The sequence below is a fragment of the Suillus fuscotomentosus genome, assembly GCF_016647785.1.
Source record: "Suillus fuscotomentosus strain FC203 chromosome Unknown F5891scaffold_74, whole genome shotgun sequence".
In the NCBI taxonomy this organism is placed as follows: domain Eukaryota; kingdom Fungi; phylum Basidiomycota; class Agaricomycetes; order Boletales; family Suillaceae; genus Suillus; species Suillus fuscotomentosus.
In genome coordinates this window covers 102,809-116,281 of record NW_024539586.1, presented here as the reverse complement: position 1 = coordinate 116,281, position 13,473 = coordinate 102,809, and the positions used below count along the sequence as shown (strand labels likewise).

The window sequence follows — 13,473 nt, the reverse complement described above, 5'->3', positions numbered from 1 at the left end:
TGATGATGCCAAGGTTGGGAACATCGCCAAGGCCACGCCAAGTCCACCCAGTAATAACATAATGACAGTGATGAAGAGGATGAAGAACGAGAATCGGCTATCCAACGGAGCTACTTCCAGAGTGTTTGTCAACACCAACAGGGGAGTGTCGACAAGCGAGGCAGATACGAGGAATGTCGTGAGTAATAGGACCGGAAAGAAAAAGAGGGTGACTGGTATGACGATGCGAGTCGCTCCGTGCTGAAAGCAACGTAGAGAGGGGTATGGTGCTCTCAGGCTTTATTGCGGAAGGTAAGCTGGGAGAGTTAGGTAGGTGAAGGAGAACCAGCTGGAGTAGGAGGGCAATGTGAAGCACAGAGAATGGGACATTTCCAGGTAAAGGGACAGATGGAAGAGTCATGACGAATGTGGGAATACAAGCATCGCCGGCAGAGTATGTATTGACCACCGTCGAGCGAGTGATGCGGCAGACATGAAAGTAAGAATGACCTCTCGAGTGCCTTGCTCGTTTTGTCCAAGGGTTATGTGGAAGTGTGGTGGATATAGCAGGTAGTGAATGAGTGAACCCATAAAAACCAGTCGGCCCAAAACATCAATGAAATGTAAAACTCTGTGAATGATATGAGGATTACACATCGAGATTCGTATCTGCGGCCACACACCTGGGTGTGGAAAGAGCATCGAAGTGTCCTATTAAACTTAAACCGTGATCCTGTGTGGATCCAGCTTTCATTCCATATTTCCAACACTTAGCGACTAGCGGCTTCTACAACAGGGTGTGTGAGAAGCTCCGGAGGAACATGGTCCTCCGTCAACATATCGATTACTGCTCAACCATGATTTGCGAATTGATTACTGTAGACATTGTGCTCACCTCTTGTAGTCGCGTACCCCGTATCTTCCAGAGGAAAGGCTGTCCAAAATATAGTTTGGATGGTAAAAGAACTACTGTGATTCAGGAGGAATTGGTTCAATATTTGGCTAGTACGTCGTCCGGTATCCTCAACGACAGCCGAGGCGGCTCTGGCATGGTGCCAGTTTTCCCAGATATCCGAAGAGTCGTTCAGGGAACTGTACTGTGATTCGTTGTAATGTAGTTGGACGAGCAACAGAAATGCAATCCGTTCTGCATCAGATGGAAACCTGTATTGCGAATCCAGGGTATCTTGGGCATTCGAGCCTCCCAACCGGTACCGACGCACCACAGGAAGCACAGCAGGACGCTCCGTGAAACCAGGTGACGCTGATAGCAGAGGAGTAGCTTCGTTGACCTGCAGTGTTTCATTCATGAGTGTGATGGTAACTAAACACGTTGTGACCGACAAGCACAAACACAACCATACCCTAGTACCCGGTCAGGGACAAAGTCATGTCGATCGTTAGACCTACGCCTTGAGCTTCACCAACAATGAGCACAAACACGCCGTTGCTGCAGACCATCGAACCTGATGATACTTCGACGGTGCAAGTTCCGTCCAGAAACACCACATCTAATACGCGACCTGCGGTAGTGTTGACACCTACTAATAATAATATGGCCTCCACTCCGGCCGATGCAGAATCAGGTTTGTATGTCCATAATATATTCTTTTATTGTCTTTAATAAAGATTCACAGGCATTGCTGGTATATTGAAACAGGTTTGTATCTAAAGCAACGTGTTTGACTTGTTAGACCGATTCTCAATCGCACTCAGTCTGCCCATCCTGCAGCTTTGTTTTGCCTATATTTCTTCCGGACATCCGCCATCGTCGTGTACATCTTGTGTGGACTGTTGACAGACAATTATGTCCTTTCTGTGAGTGGCAGACCTTTTGAATGTCTCGTTTCTCACCGGTTGCCCGTAGACGGTGGTGGTAGTCGTCTTACTTGCAATGGACTTCTGGAATTGTAGAGTAAGCTTTCGCGAGGCTCATGTTTGACAATCGATTAAGGTGTGCAAAGAACGTTGCTGGTCGTACCCTCGTTGGCCTGCGTTTCTGGAACCAGGTGGATGACGACGGGGAGAGCTATTGGGTATTCGAGAGCAGAGACGTACGAAAGAATTTATAATCTTTTGCTGCTAGCTGTCTCATTCCTCGCTGCTAGCCATCAAGACCAGCAAATCCAGTGGATGCCAAGTGCGTATCATTTCCACCAATGAAAGTCGAGTTTACTCTGACCATGGTGCGAATAGGATGTTCTGGGTAAGTCAGAACTTCCACATTAGACTTACCACCTGCACATGTCACTTTGCAGATAGCTCTTTACGTGTTTCCAGCACTCTGGTTGCTACTCTTTGTAGTCTCTTTTCTCCGCTTCAGCCTCTCGTGAGTTGGAAAGAAGTGTGTCCACTCAGTTCGTCACTTACCATCTGGCCAGGTTTATACCCATTGTGGCTCTAGCGCTTGTCTTCAATCTCACCAATGCTGTCGGATTCACTTATGCGTCAGTTTATGCCTTTTCTACGTTGTTCGATGCTCAGAGATGTCGCTTTCAGAGACAGGGATGCAAAACAAAGATGGGCGAATAGTATCGCGTCTTCTGGATGGAATATGGGAATGGGGGGTATAGGTGGGCAGATCCTGAGTGGCGCCATGAAGAACAGTGTTGGGAGATTGTTCGGATGAATGGATGCTTGAAAGTTCATTCATCGTACTTGATTCCAAAGGCCAGTTGTGATATAGCTAGTGTTACACAATTGCGAAAGTTGCAATAATAAATGCTGTCAGTCCAAATGAAAACAATGGACACGAAGACGAAAGCAATGGACACGAAGATGGAAACAACAACATGAAGGACAAACACGAAATGCGAACAACGGCCTACGTAACAGATCTAGATGGTACAACATGTGTCATTTATGCCTTTCTGCGAACGCGCGTACGAAAGGAAGCGATGCAACATAACAGATGCAAAGTCGCAGACCAGTGTCGTTTACTCAAATCCAACCCAACCTCGTGCATCAACGCGAGAATATGCCGTTGTCGGTGCCACCGAAGTCCCAACGCCAATAAAAGACCTCATGCGACCATGAGAGCGAGAGGTGGATACTCGCGGGGTGTGTTGTGATGGGAATGGGTAAGCAGTGTTCTGTACATTGGATGTTACAGTCATGGTAGATGGCGTGCGCAATGCGGTCGTGAGATGTGTGGGTGAAGGTGGGAAGACGAACAAAGTCTGAGAGGGCGTCGCGGCAATAAGTTGTCGTGGTGGAGTAGTTTTCGGGGGAAATGCAAGTTGACTGGCGTTTCCGCGGAGTTTGAGCGGAGGTGGCGCTGGTTTATGAGCCGGCGTCCGGCGACGGGTACGGGGTGTCTCTTGACTGTCTTGTACAGCGATAGGCGTGATGGGGGAAGGGGGTACCGTGGGTAGTATGCCTAACGGGGGTGGTCGCCGCTTGCCCTTGCCCGCAGGGAAATTGAAAGTCGATTGCACTGCCGTGCCGGGAGGTTGATGAATATTGAATGTAAGTTTCGTTGCAGGTGCCGAAGGCACGGGATCAAACGATTTGCTTCGTAAGGGTGGGCGATGGAGCGAAGCTTTACAAGACGAAGGTTGAGTACTATGTTCGCTTGTGCCAGGCGATTCGCTGGACAATGACAAACACGGACTTCTTCGAGGTTCTGTGGCTTCATCGAAGCCTCCACCAATTCCTAAGAGCTCTTGCTCCTCGTCCGCTTCAACCAAATCCTCGCTTAGAACGCTGCCGGTTGTATGGATGCTGGCAACTGAGCCGGTTCGCTTGCGCCCATATCGGCTGCGCCACGCTGGACCCATGCCCACCCCCGATGAGGAAGCAACGGAGGATACCGAAGATTTCCTTGCGATTATGCGTTCTTCCATAGCCCGGTCGAGGTCTTTAGCCTCCTGTTGGATAGCATCGTCTCTGTCATCCGTTTCATCATTACCATACGCGTTACGGCGACGACCCCACTCCTTTTCTTCGTCACTGATGAAAGAAGACTTGTCTGATTCGGCGGGCGAGGGACCGCCGCCTTTGAGAGCCTTTTCATATTCCAATAATTGGTAAATGAGACTAAAATTAAAACAGCATTGAAATCGAAGACCAAGTGGCGAGAATCGAGGCTTGCTTACGACATGTTTGGACCAACATGCTTACTTTTCTCTTTTACAAATGAGTATGCTGCTTGCATGCCTTTCAGCTGCCACACCTCAGGGGGTACGTTAGGTAAACACATGGCAGCGGCACGCATCACAAGAGCGATGACCAGTGTAGCTGAGCGCGAGATGCCACATTGGCAACTGCACATAACATGAGGACTATAGATTCAACACATCTACGAAACTACGCACTGGATGAGTACGCCTTCATGACGATTGAGTGCAGCATCTACAAAGGTCATAGCTGTAGGAAATCCTTCCTGGACAAGATCTGCCTGTCCGTGAGACCAAGGCAATTTCAAGTAATGCATGCCTGGACGCCCAGAGGAAATATGGGCAGGGTAATATGTCGAGGTCGTGGATTGCGTTGCCTTGGATGCCTTGGAGCTAAGATTGGGAGTTGATGCGAAAGGTCGCAGGGGTTGCGCAGCAGAAGAATCAAAAGGTGACGTGACTTCCTTTGCAACGTTGAGGATCGCCTTGATCCGGCGCTCCAGGAGGCCAGGCCAATCTCGCGCATTGTCCTCAGAACCAAGCCAGATCCCAGGAAGAATTTGAATGGGACCATTCACATATGGTGCGGTGGGAGAACCATCCTCATCTGTTCGATGAAGGACGGTGGCAATACCAGTATTTGGCAATGAGAGCACAGACGGCCGTCTAGGACGAATAGCCTGGTAAAGGTCCTGCTGTGTGTCAATAGCACTCAGGGAATCTGAGAGCGGTGAAACAAGAGAATTTGACGAAGATTGAGCCGATGGAAGATTAATTGACAGCTTTTTCATGTTTCTGAGTGACCTTGGTTTTTTATGTGCAAGAAGCTGAGGGCTTGATGCGGAATCGGAAGCGGAAGAAGAGGGGGCAGATGGAGAGGTGGCCTCGTCCGTTGCGAGGACTATAAGGGGACTGTGTTCAGCAGGAGTGTCAATGCGGAGGGCTGTGGGGGGACATCTTTTGCGTGTGGCCATAGATGACGCCTGGACCAACTGCGGTAAATATTGATTTTCGGTGGATTGCATGACAGGAGTCAAAGATATGAATTACACGACCAGCGTGTCACCTTGCCTGCAGGTGATTAGATTGATCAAGTTGGAGTCGAAAAGATCTCCGTTATTCCTGAACACAAGGCTCAAGTGCTATGAAAATATAAATTTCAGTAAAACAACACAAGGATGAAGAGGAAGAAAGAAAATAAGAAAACGGTCGGATACCAGGAACAAGGAGAAACTCGAGTACAGCGGAAGAAGTGACTTAGCCATCCACTTACATAATCATAATAATATCCATGCTCTTTGTACTTGTGTGTGTAACATTTTAATGGCGGTCGCAGTGACCACAGCCCCGTCACTATAGTGTGGGGAACGTGGTATCCTCCTTTCCGATCGCTTATGCATTTAATCCGGCTCCGCTACTTTCATTTTACCAGATAACGTCGGCGGACGTTCAACGTTCATGCATTTCAGTTCCGGTTCTCCAGACGAGTCGTGTTCGGAACTTCAGAACACGCAGACGAAGCCTTCTCAAAGTTGACTTATAAGTTATCCTCGCACATTGCTGCGAAAAGGTAGCTCTCGGCTGACTCCTCCAAGCTCCACGCATCCTTTCGAAGCTCAATCCCTTTGTAAAGTCCGTCAGCACTGCGGCGTATCGATCCGATCTTATTGGCAATATACAAGATGCGTTATCACCCAATCTGCTTTCGCTCCCAACCTTAGTCAAAAACGATTGACGCCCCCGATGAATTGAATACCTAAAATGGAACAGTCCATCTGCTCCTCAACTTCGAGCAGTGTTAGCTGAGAGGTACTTGATCACCCGGCTACCTGTCTCAACCGATAATGTAACTATCATTATAGGTTAGGTTATCCTGCGTCGAATCATGGGAAATGACTGATCTTGGTAGTCACGTCTGTCAACTATGTCACTAGCCGAGCCAGCCCGCGATCTGAGTGTTAAGAACGACATGGCACTCGCGCTCGGGGTAAAGATGGCCGAGCCTGGGCAGTACAATGTGATCACTACCGTCACGGTGACATCCCGGGCAGTGGCGTAACTCCGCTCCTCCCAACTGACTGCACAGACCCACTACATCGATGATGCCATTAATATCACAAAACCTATCTTAGCGAGAGCCTGGCAATCCTAGAGAGCACGCCATTTTCGGTGTTATTTGATGGCGCACTCGACAAGACTCGAAACTTGCACCGTCAAGTCAACTTTCTCTTTCGACTACTATTACTTCCCACTTCCCGTGCTAGCCGTTCAAGTTGGCTGGGCACGTCAACCCTAGTCCTCTGATCTTCATGACAACCCTGGCATATCCCTCTCGAGTTCAAAATAATCTTCAAGTTATTACCCCATACCCCAGGAGCACACTGCTCGCTTACTTATTTTCCAAATTCCAGCTCGTTCGGAACGCACTCGACTCACGCAAAGATACGAAGTAACTAGTGGGCGGCCCACTAAGGTTCGACATTACCGACTCTCACCTTACTCCGTGGTACGCGGTTCTATTTCTGCGCCTTCATTTTGTTGCGACGTACTAGCGTCTGTTAGCTACAAGTGCTAGCCATTTTGGCCATCGAAACTAAAGCTGTGTATAGTGATACTTGAGACGAGACTGCCTTTTCATTCACACTTTGGACGAACTCGCAGTTGCGTTATGCACACCTTTTTTTTCTGTGGTTCAGGGTGTGTTTATAGTTGGAATTGTGGTGGTCACTAGGGCCCAAAGCGCCGCGTTTCAAATATTATAAATGCTTTCCATATATACTAGTGCTCGCCAAGCGATGCGAGACTGGTAACTTGTGCACAGAGGAACCACCTAAGCGCAGTTCGTGTGAGGACAGAAGTCTGGTTAAGCGTTTCCGGAGCCCCATACCCGTGATAGACTGAAACTCGGAAGTTTTGATTAGTATGTACGTACGTGGTGTTGACGTGGTGCTTATGAAACCATTGAAACATGAACCGCCAACAAGCTCTGTTCGCCGTCTCTTTCCTTTCGACATTAGCTGTCCTTGTACTTAGTTTTCATTGGCTGCGAACAAAGCTAAGAGAAGCTGGTTACGACGTCTCACGACTTATACTTATCGGATTAGAACCAAAACTCAATACCACCCAGTCCTCTGACCATACTAACGGCACTCCAATGGCATTCGGAATCGACAGTTCATACACGCAAGTGATCGCTTTGGCACTGGCGGTGGCGAGCAGCGTGTTCATCTTCGTCAAGTTCGGCCCTTCGTCGAGTGCGTTCATGGTCTGAATGACCGTTTCATGCTCTTCAATACCGTCTTTCCGCTCACGCATTTCCAATACAGAACGAAAGCCAGTACTGAACCCCCAGGTTTGGAAAGAATTCTCGCTCAAAGAAAAGATCGATATCTCGCCCAATACCGCCATGTGCGTTCAATTGTGTGTCCTTCATGCTAACCATCGAATGACCGCTGTGGCCGCTTAGCTACCGGTTTGCCCTGCCTCACCCGCAGGATGTCCTTGGCCTGCCCATTGGGCAGCACATTTCGGTTTCTGCAGAGATAAACGGAAAGGACATCATGCGTAGCTATACCCCAACTAGCAGCGATGATGACCTCGGCCACTTCGACCTTCTCATCAAAGTAAGTCGCCGTTTCCACTTAGGACTTGACTAGCCATTCTTATTCGGGCTGCAGTCATATGAAAAGGGCAACATTTCGCGTTACATCTCTCTTCTTAAGATTGGCGATAAGGTCCGCATTCGTGGCCCGAAGGGTGCTTTCAAGTATACCCCCACGCTGTCGCGCGAGATTGGTATGATTGCGGGTGGTACCGGCATTACGCCCATGTTGCAGATCATCCGTGCTGCCTTAAAGAACGCCGAAGACAAGACTAGGCTCAGTCTCATTTACGCCAATGTCAACTTCGAGGATATTCTTCTTAAAAAGGAGCTCGATGCTCTCGCTGCTGCCCACCCCGAGCGTTTCCAGGTTTACTATGTACTCAACAATCCTCCGCAGGGTTGGAATGGTGGTTCAGGTTTTGTAACCAAGGACCAGATCGAGAAATACATGCCTTCGTCAAATCATGATATCAAGGTCCTTATGTGCGGTGAGTCAGGTGTTCATTCTTACACGTTAAAATTAGCTGATGGTTCTCACGCAGGTCCACCACCGATGATCACCGCCATGAAGTAAGTGGAATTGGTATTTGATTTTGAGCAACATATTAACAAGCACTTTATAGAAAACATCTTGCAGAGCTCAATTACTCTGCTCCTCGCACAATCAGCAAGTTGGAGGACCAGGTAATCAAGCCACTCTCAAACGCCGATGTCCCATTTGCTAACGTCGTTTTACAGATTTTTGCTTTCTAAATACATTTTGGTCCCCCTGGAGTAGATTTGGCAATGTAATCGAACTAATACCATTGGCTTTTGGTTTTATACTTAGCGGGACGTGCGGTTCAGGAGCAAATGCCTCATGACGGATGACAGTCTCTGATCACTGCGTAACCACACGGGACATCGGCCTGTTTGAATAAGTTCTAATCTCCTGTGGCCTCACGAGTGCAGTAGCTACAGCTGAAGTAGCTCGAAGGCTTCGGATGACGGTCGGTTCTGCAGTAGGAATTTGGGTACGCCGGACTACATAATACTCCGAACTGAGGCAGACCCACGTTGCACCGCCATGATGCAGCCTAGCCCTTGATAACTTAGCCTGTCAACGCCAGTGCTCGAGCCTCGGCGCTCTGCTCCAGCAGTGTTTTTGGTCACCAGATCCAGCTTACAGTCCTAGTCACGCCTGTCTGTCACGTGTCAGGCCGACCAACTAACTAGGCGGCCCGACAGGAGACTATTTCTTGAGTCAGTCAGCATCCTCAGTACCTGACTTTCTCCCATATCATATCATTCCGATATTTTATTCTTCATATTGACGAATGTCAAACCCCATCCTCTACACATTTGGTCCTTCCGTCTGGGCTTCCGTGCCAGAGCTTGCCTTGTGAGTCTCGGCTTTCCTGGTGTGCCACGTCCAAGCAACGCTGATTCCATCCCAGGGTTGAGCTGGGATACGACCAAGATGATATTGAGAAGAAGGTCGTGAACCTCGCGGAGGGTGAGAATTTTGCTCCTGCCTTCCTGAAGATCGTAAGTCTTCATCCTACAGAAATATTAACCGCTTATCGTTCTACCAGAATCCCCGAGGGACATTACCAACCTTTCAAGCCGGAGGAAAGGCATACACCAGTACTGCCGAGGTGACATCGTACCTTGTGGCCCACGCTAGTAACCGTGTCACTGTCGCCCCCGGGACTGACTTCATCAACAAAATTCATGAAGAGCAGTACGACCCGAATTTCCTCATGGTGTCAGCTGTATGACACATTGCAATCAGACGGGGTATGTCTTATTGACAATTTTGACTTCAGCGTCACGAGGACGAACTGCGAAGCAAAGCATCTGGATTTTCTATGACGTTCATCCAAAACCGTAAGTACTGCAGGGCTACCCCTGTATCTAGCTTATCTTATCTGCCTTAGCTCAAAACGTACTAGAAAAGCACTCAGCAACCTCCCAGAGCGCTGACTACCGGGAGTTTTACGACACAAAGATCGCTGAGAACGGCAAGGTTCTGTCGATCTACCAATCCAAGGCATCAGAGAACGTCAAGAACAGTTTCTTCGAGTCTTCTAGGGCTCACTGGGACACATTGAAGGCCTTCATTCTGAAAGAACTCCCTGACATACTTCCGGAGGGCGGTTTCCTTGGAGGCGACAAACCCGGTGAAGATGACTTCCATCTTGCGGCCTGGCTGGCGCGCATTGTCTTCGTTGCTGGTGGAGCAGACTCGAGCAAGCATGGTGTGCGTGCTATCGAGAAAGAGCTGGGTAAGCCAACTCCGGAAAAAGTTGCGTCATACTGGGCAGCATGGAGTAAGCGGAAGAGTTGGCAAGAGGTGTATGCTAATGGACTACATTGAAAGCGTATTTTAGATCACGGATCAACCAGATACTAGTGACGAGAAATCGTATACATTATTTTACATATATTACTTGTACAGGAGTAGTCTTTAATGGACGAGTAGAAATCTCACTATATGCGGCGGAGAGCTCAATTGCGCTCTGCACTGTCATGCTGTCACGAAACATGTTCATCATTTACGCGGAAATTTACCAACAGTACGCAGGTATATGACGGAAACGAGCATCAGTAATACTGCGAAGGATCGCGACTACATGTTAAAGCTCGCTATGAGAGGCGCAAGACTCTTCGCCTAGGAGACCAACTAAATCTCAGAAAAATCGGCGATACATGAGATGACAATACGGATTCATACTGTACTCTGGACCGTTCATGGATGTCTCCCGTTGACGGCGACTGTCCTGCGAAGGTTTATTACCGTTGGAATAAATTAGGTAGCAGATGGCAGGTGGATATGCTTGGAATTACTTGCGTACATGCTATTGAAATACGGAGATGTTCTAGAAATGTCCAGTGCCGGACATTCCATGCGATAGAGTACAAGGATGATGAGTTGGCGGATATGGACCGACTGTGTGTCCTCTAGGACGAGGCTTTCATCTATTCGTTTGCATCCTGGACTCTTCCAGCATCTCCGACCTGCACTCCCACAACCTGTTTGCAAAAGTCAGTACAACGTTTCTAAACAAACACTGGGATGACACGCACATCTGTAAAATGGAAGCAACAGCGTTCATTCCCCGCTGATATTCTTCTTCCGTCGGTTCCCTGTCTACCGTTCGCGCAAGTTGTATGGCTGAATCGTAGTAATGCAATTCCGAGAGGCCATCTTCATCCTTTGGCAGGAGTGGTAGAAGAAACCTGAAATGATGCAGCATGCGTGCATGGGGTTTCAAATTTGGATGACTGGGTATAACGAGACGTGCTCGGGCGTCTGACCAGATCAAACCTACATAATGTGCAGAAGTAGTGTTACTCACCAATTTCCGCGATCGTATCAAGAAGAGCGCGTCGAAAACGAATACCGCTAAGTCTAGTTCCTGCCGTGCGTTTGGAAACCGATGATCAGAGAACATGATCCCATGCTTACCTGGTCTACCCCACCCACTGTGGACTGTGTTGCATGGCTGTGATTCATATGCCACCAAGCAAGAACGCGCAAATTCTTGTGAAATATACTCATGAACGGGCTTTACGGATATTTAAAGCACATGCCTACATCTTAAAACTTAATAATTTTGACGCACCTGAGGAACCTCCTTCCTAACGATCGAATAGTGCGTCTTCGCAATCCTCTGCAATCGGCGACGCACTGCAATTCGCCGTTTCACACAGAGGGCGATGGATATGATGCACTACAGACAATTGAACAACGCAATCATGAGAAGCTACCTGCATTTTGTAAACAAAACTTACCACAAGCAAGTATGTTGCTGCAATGATTACAGCATCCCAGTCGTTTGTCCAAGACCTGACAGGTGAAGTTCTGATGGCCTGCGACAACAACAAGGCACATGATATGGCAAAGAAACAACCGGTAACAAGGACAAGGAGTGCATAGCAGATGTCAGAGATCCAAGCCCGCGCTCGAAGTGATGGTTTTCGCATTCAACTATGACATGCGCAAAGTGTCTTGGTGGCTTCAATTGCTTTGTATTACGTAAAACTATCGTCCAACACTCATTTATGACTTAGGACAACGTACATGACGACTTCTACGGAACCACCCTACTATCTCTTGGTGTCTCATTCGTCTTTTCAGCACAGCCCTGGTCTGAGTTCCAACTCCCTCGCGCATGCAAGCATAGAATATCGCTATGCGGACGACTCACCTTTGATCCTCTTGTCGCGTCATCCTGACGAGCATGTCCTTGTGTTAAATCATGATCCAGGAAAGGGAGATACACCAACGGTTCAGAGCACTTCTAGTCACATGGCTGTAACGGGCATCAAGGTGTCTGTGGCACCTGGTGCTAGCGCCAATGAGGAACACAGCGCGAACGATAATATGTATGTTTTGGAAGTTACATCCACTTCTGACGACCAGTAAGCGGTTCCTTTTTTGCCAGTCGACTTGATGAGACTTAGTTTGCCTCAGCTTGAGCATGGAGTCATCCCATGTCTCCTTACAGAACCCCCAAGCAATAGTTGCTCGGTTCAAACAGAGGTCTGCTCAGTTTAACTGTCAAGTCTCAGGCTCTATAATCTTCACAGAAATACGGTGCTTCGTTGTGTCTTCGATTACCCCGGAATCGGGAAGGCCAGTGGTATCTCGCCATCTCGGTCTAGCTCACGGCCAAGATCGCCACGTCCGACGTAGTTTCACGCATGTAATACATTATATTTCAACCACAGCCACTTCTCCCCTTCTGTGAAAGAAATGTAGGAGTATATGTCATCGGCGTTTATTGCCTTTACCAGCTTTCCGTTGCTGAAGCGTTGAAGGGCCTGTATTGGACTTTGCGACAGGCGTGCTTGCTTTAGTTTCTTCACCGGCAGAGAGAAGAGCAGATAGCCTATTATATATAGGCATGTCAACTCGTGGATTGTATACAATGGATACGTACCCTCTGGGATCGCCATTCTGGATGGACTTCTCTATACTCGCAGCCGTCGCGTGTCCTTTCAGTCCATCGAGTGTTTCCGGGTCCAATTGTTTCTACACCATCATGAGGGCGGAAAGCAAATCATACACACATAAGCTCACCACGATATAGGGCATTGCAAGCATCATCACGCCAGTCAATACCATGATCATCATCATTGGGCTCTGGAACATCCCCAGGAGATTGAAGGATTCGTGAGGCGAGAAGTATCTGTTCTTGTGACGGGGGGTCAGCACGATTGGATAGGGAAGGTTAAAGGAGGTCGTTGTAAGCAGAGGAGTGCCGAATATGTACGGTCGGACTTCTGGCAGAGTCTCGGAAGGAGAGACATCTATTCGAACCTAGGTAGGGTCTGATGAGCACCGCCCGAAAACACAGAGGGAGGGCTTACATGGTCAAACGAATAATCATGGGATAGTACGGAGAGAACATATGTCCCTGGGGGGACATCTAGTCTGTGCAAGTTCGAGGTGGAGGTGGGAACGTGCTCTAGAGAAACACAGCCTTACATTGAGAAGTTTCCATTGCGTGTGACGCGTCCTGACATCTTTCCTGCATCAAGAAGGACCTTAGGCAGATGCAAGCGCCCCGTAGTCTGGTTACTGCGATGAGAGGTGCATGCCACGCAGTCAGTACGGAGGACTCACCAGGACACAGTTTATTCCATTGTATGTACCCGTGTAATTCTACGGCAAAGGTGATACTAGAGGGAACGGTAAGCGGAGTATTAGAGACAAAGCTATTGGACTTGCCTTGACCACGAGAGAAGGAAGCCCAACAACGAAAGAGTGCGCACCATCTTCAT

General features: G+C 48.5%; 8 protein-coding genes across 8 annotated transcripts; 4 read left to right on the top strand and 4 right to left on the bottom strand.

The window, feature by feature from the left end:
• Positions 1-79: 79 nt before the first annotated feature.
• F5891DRAFT_703429 (uncharacterized protein) lies at positions 80-574 on the bottom strand. The gene has a single exon (XM_041372875.1). It carries the CDS (start codon positions 398-400, stop codon positions 98-100), a length of 303 nt encoding a protein of 100 aa, XP_041220419.1. The 5' UTR covers positions 401-574; the 3' UTR covers positions 80-97.
• Positions 575-1,323: 749 nt separating this feature from the next.
• On the top strand, positions 1,324-2,762 carry F5891DRAFT_703252 (uncharacterized protein). The gene is made up of 10 exons (XM_041372874.1): positions 1,324-1,565; positions 1,617-1,639; positions 1,696-1,797; positions 1,847-1,894; positions 1,944-2,033; positions 2,088-2,119; positions 2,176-2,185; positions 2,238-2,308; positions 2,361-2,426; positions 2,479-2,762. Exons 1-10 carry the CDS (start codon positions 1,409-1,411, stop codon positions 2,606-2,608), a joined length of 729 nt encoding a protein of 242 aa, XP_041220418.1. The 5' UTR covers positions 1,324-1,408; the 3' UTR covers positions 2,609-2,762.
• A 153-nt stretch (positions 2,763-2,915) lies between these two features.
• Positions 2,916-4,888, bottom strand: F5891DRAFT_1130791 (phosphatases II; the record flags this gene model as incomplete). Its single annotated transcript, XM_041364576.1, has 3 exons — positions 2,916-4,017; positions 4,077-4,244; positions 4,296-4,888. The coding sequence occupies 3 exons, from the start codon at positions 4,886-4,888 to the stop codon at positions 2,916-2,918; spliced, it is 1,863 nt and encodes a 620-aa protein (XP_041220417.1).
• A 2,149-nt stretch (positions 4,889-7,037) lies between these two features.
• F5891DRAFT_1060762 (NADH-cytochrome b5 reductase) lies at positions 7,038-8,523 on the top strand. The gene is made up of 7 exons (XM_041362899.1): positions 7,038-7,351; positions 7,424-7,505; positions 7,564-7,720; positions 7,775-8,189; positions 8,244-8,271; positions 8,325-8,385; positions 8,440-8,523. Exons 1-7 carry the CDS (start codon positions 7,066-7,068, stop codon positions 8,452-8,454), a joined length of 1,044 nt encoding a protein of 347 aa, XP_041220416.1. The 5' UTR covers positions 7,038-7,065; the 3' UTR covers positions 8,455-8,523.
• A 174-nt stretch (positions 8,524-8,697) lies between these two features.
• Positions 8,698-10,060, top strand: F5891DRAFT_1151995 (uncharacterized protein; the record flags this gene model as incomplete). The annotated part of the gene is made up of 5 exons (XM_041365159.1): positions 8,698-9,082; positions 9,138-9,228; positions 9,276-9,455; positions 9,510-9,570; positions 9,621-10,060. The coding sequence occupies exons 1-5, from the start codon at positions 9,018-9,020 to the stop codon at positions 10,058-10,060; spliced, it is 837 nt and encodes a 278-aa protein (XP_041220415.1). The 5' UTR covers positions 8,698-9,017.
• A 598-nt stretch (positions 10,061-10,658) lies between these two features.
• On the bottom strand, positions 10,659-11,670 carry F5891DRAFT_960935 (uncharacterized protein; the record flags this gene model as incomplete). Its single annotated transcript, XM_041375780.1, has 6 exons — positions 10,659-10,716; positions 10,771-10,996; positions 11,043-11,102; positions 11,153-11,252; positions 11,310-11,417; positions 11,479-11,670. 6 exons carry the CDS (start codon positions 11,668-11,670, stop codon positions 10,659-10,661), a joined length of 744 nt encoding a protein of 247 aa, XP_041220414.1.
• Positions 11,449-12,488, top strand: F5891DRAFT_703076 (uncharacterized protein). The gene is made up of 3 exons (XM_041372873.1): positions 11,449-12,108; positions 12,161-12,229; positions 12,277-12,488. The coding sequence occupies exons 1-3, from the start codon at positions 11,768-11,770 to the stop codon at positions 12,380-12,382; spliced, it is 516 nt and encodes a 171-aa protein (XP_041220413.1). The 5' UTR covers positions 11,449-11,767; the 3' UTR covers positions 12,383-12,488.
• Positions 12,285-13,473, bottom strand: F5891DRAFT_1254468 (uncharacterized protein; the record flags this gene model as incomplete). Its single annotated transcript, XM_041369957.1, has 7 exons — positions 12,285-12,578; positions 12,630-12,721; positions 12,770-13,009; positions 13,060-13,123; positions 13,178-13,270; positions 13,312-13,371; positions 13,427-13,473. 7 exons carry the CDS (start codon positions 13,471-13,473, stop codon positions 12,458-12,460), a joined length of 717 nt encoding a protein of 238 aa, XP_041220412.1. The 3' UTR covers positions 12,285-12,457.

Excerpts from the sequence above, each read along its gene's own strand:
- F5891DRAFT_703429 (XM_041372875.1), bottom strand. The coding sequence starts at position 400 with ATGACTCTTCCATCTGTCCCTTTACCTGGAAATGTCCCATTCTCTGTG.
- F5891DRAFT_703252 (XM_041372874.1), top strand. The coding sequence starts at position 1,409 with ATGAGCACAAACACGCCGTTGCTGCAGACCATCGAACCTGATGATACT. Across the intron at positions 2,309-2,360 it reads TTTCTCCGCTTCAGCCTCTC|GTTTATACCCATTGTGGCTC; the intron begins GTGAGTTGGAAA and ends CCATCTGGCCAG. Across the intron at positions 2,427-2,478 it reads GCTGTCGGATTCACTTATGC|AGACAGGGATGCAAAACAAA; the intron begins GTCAGTTTATGC and ends TGTCGCTTTCAG.
- F5891DRAFT_1060762 (XM_041362899.1), top strand. The coding sequence starts at position 7,066 with ATGAACCGCCAACAAGCTCTGTTCGCCGTCTCTTTCCTTTCGACATTA. Across the intron at positions 7,721-7,774 it reads ACTTCGACCTTCTCATCAAA|TCATATGAAAAGGGCAACAT; the intron begins GTAAGTCGCCGT and ends TTCGGGCTGCAG. Across the intron at positions 8,190-8,243 it reads TATCAAGGTCCTTATGTGCG|GTCCACCACCGATGATCACC; the intron begins GTGAGTCAGGTG and ends GTTCTCACGCAG.
- F5891DRAFT_703076 (XM_041372873.1), top strand. The coding sequence starts at position 11,768 with ATGACGACTTCTACGGAACCACCCTACTATCTCTTGGTGTCTCATTCG. Across the intron at positions 12,109-12,160 it reads ACATCCACTTCTGACGACCA|CTTGAGCATGGAGTCATCCC; the intron begins GTAAGCGGTTCC and ends AGTTTGCCTCAG. Across the intron at positions 12,230-12,276 it reads GTTGCTCGGTTCAAACAGAG|AAATACGGTGCTTCGTTGTG; the intron begins GTCTGCTCAGTT and ends TAATCTTCACAG.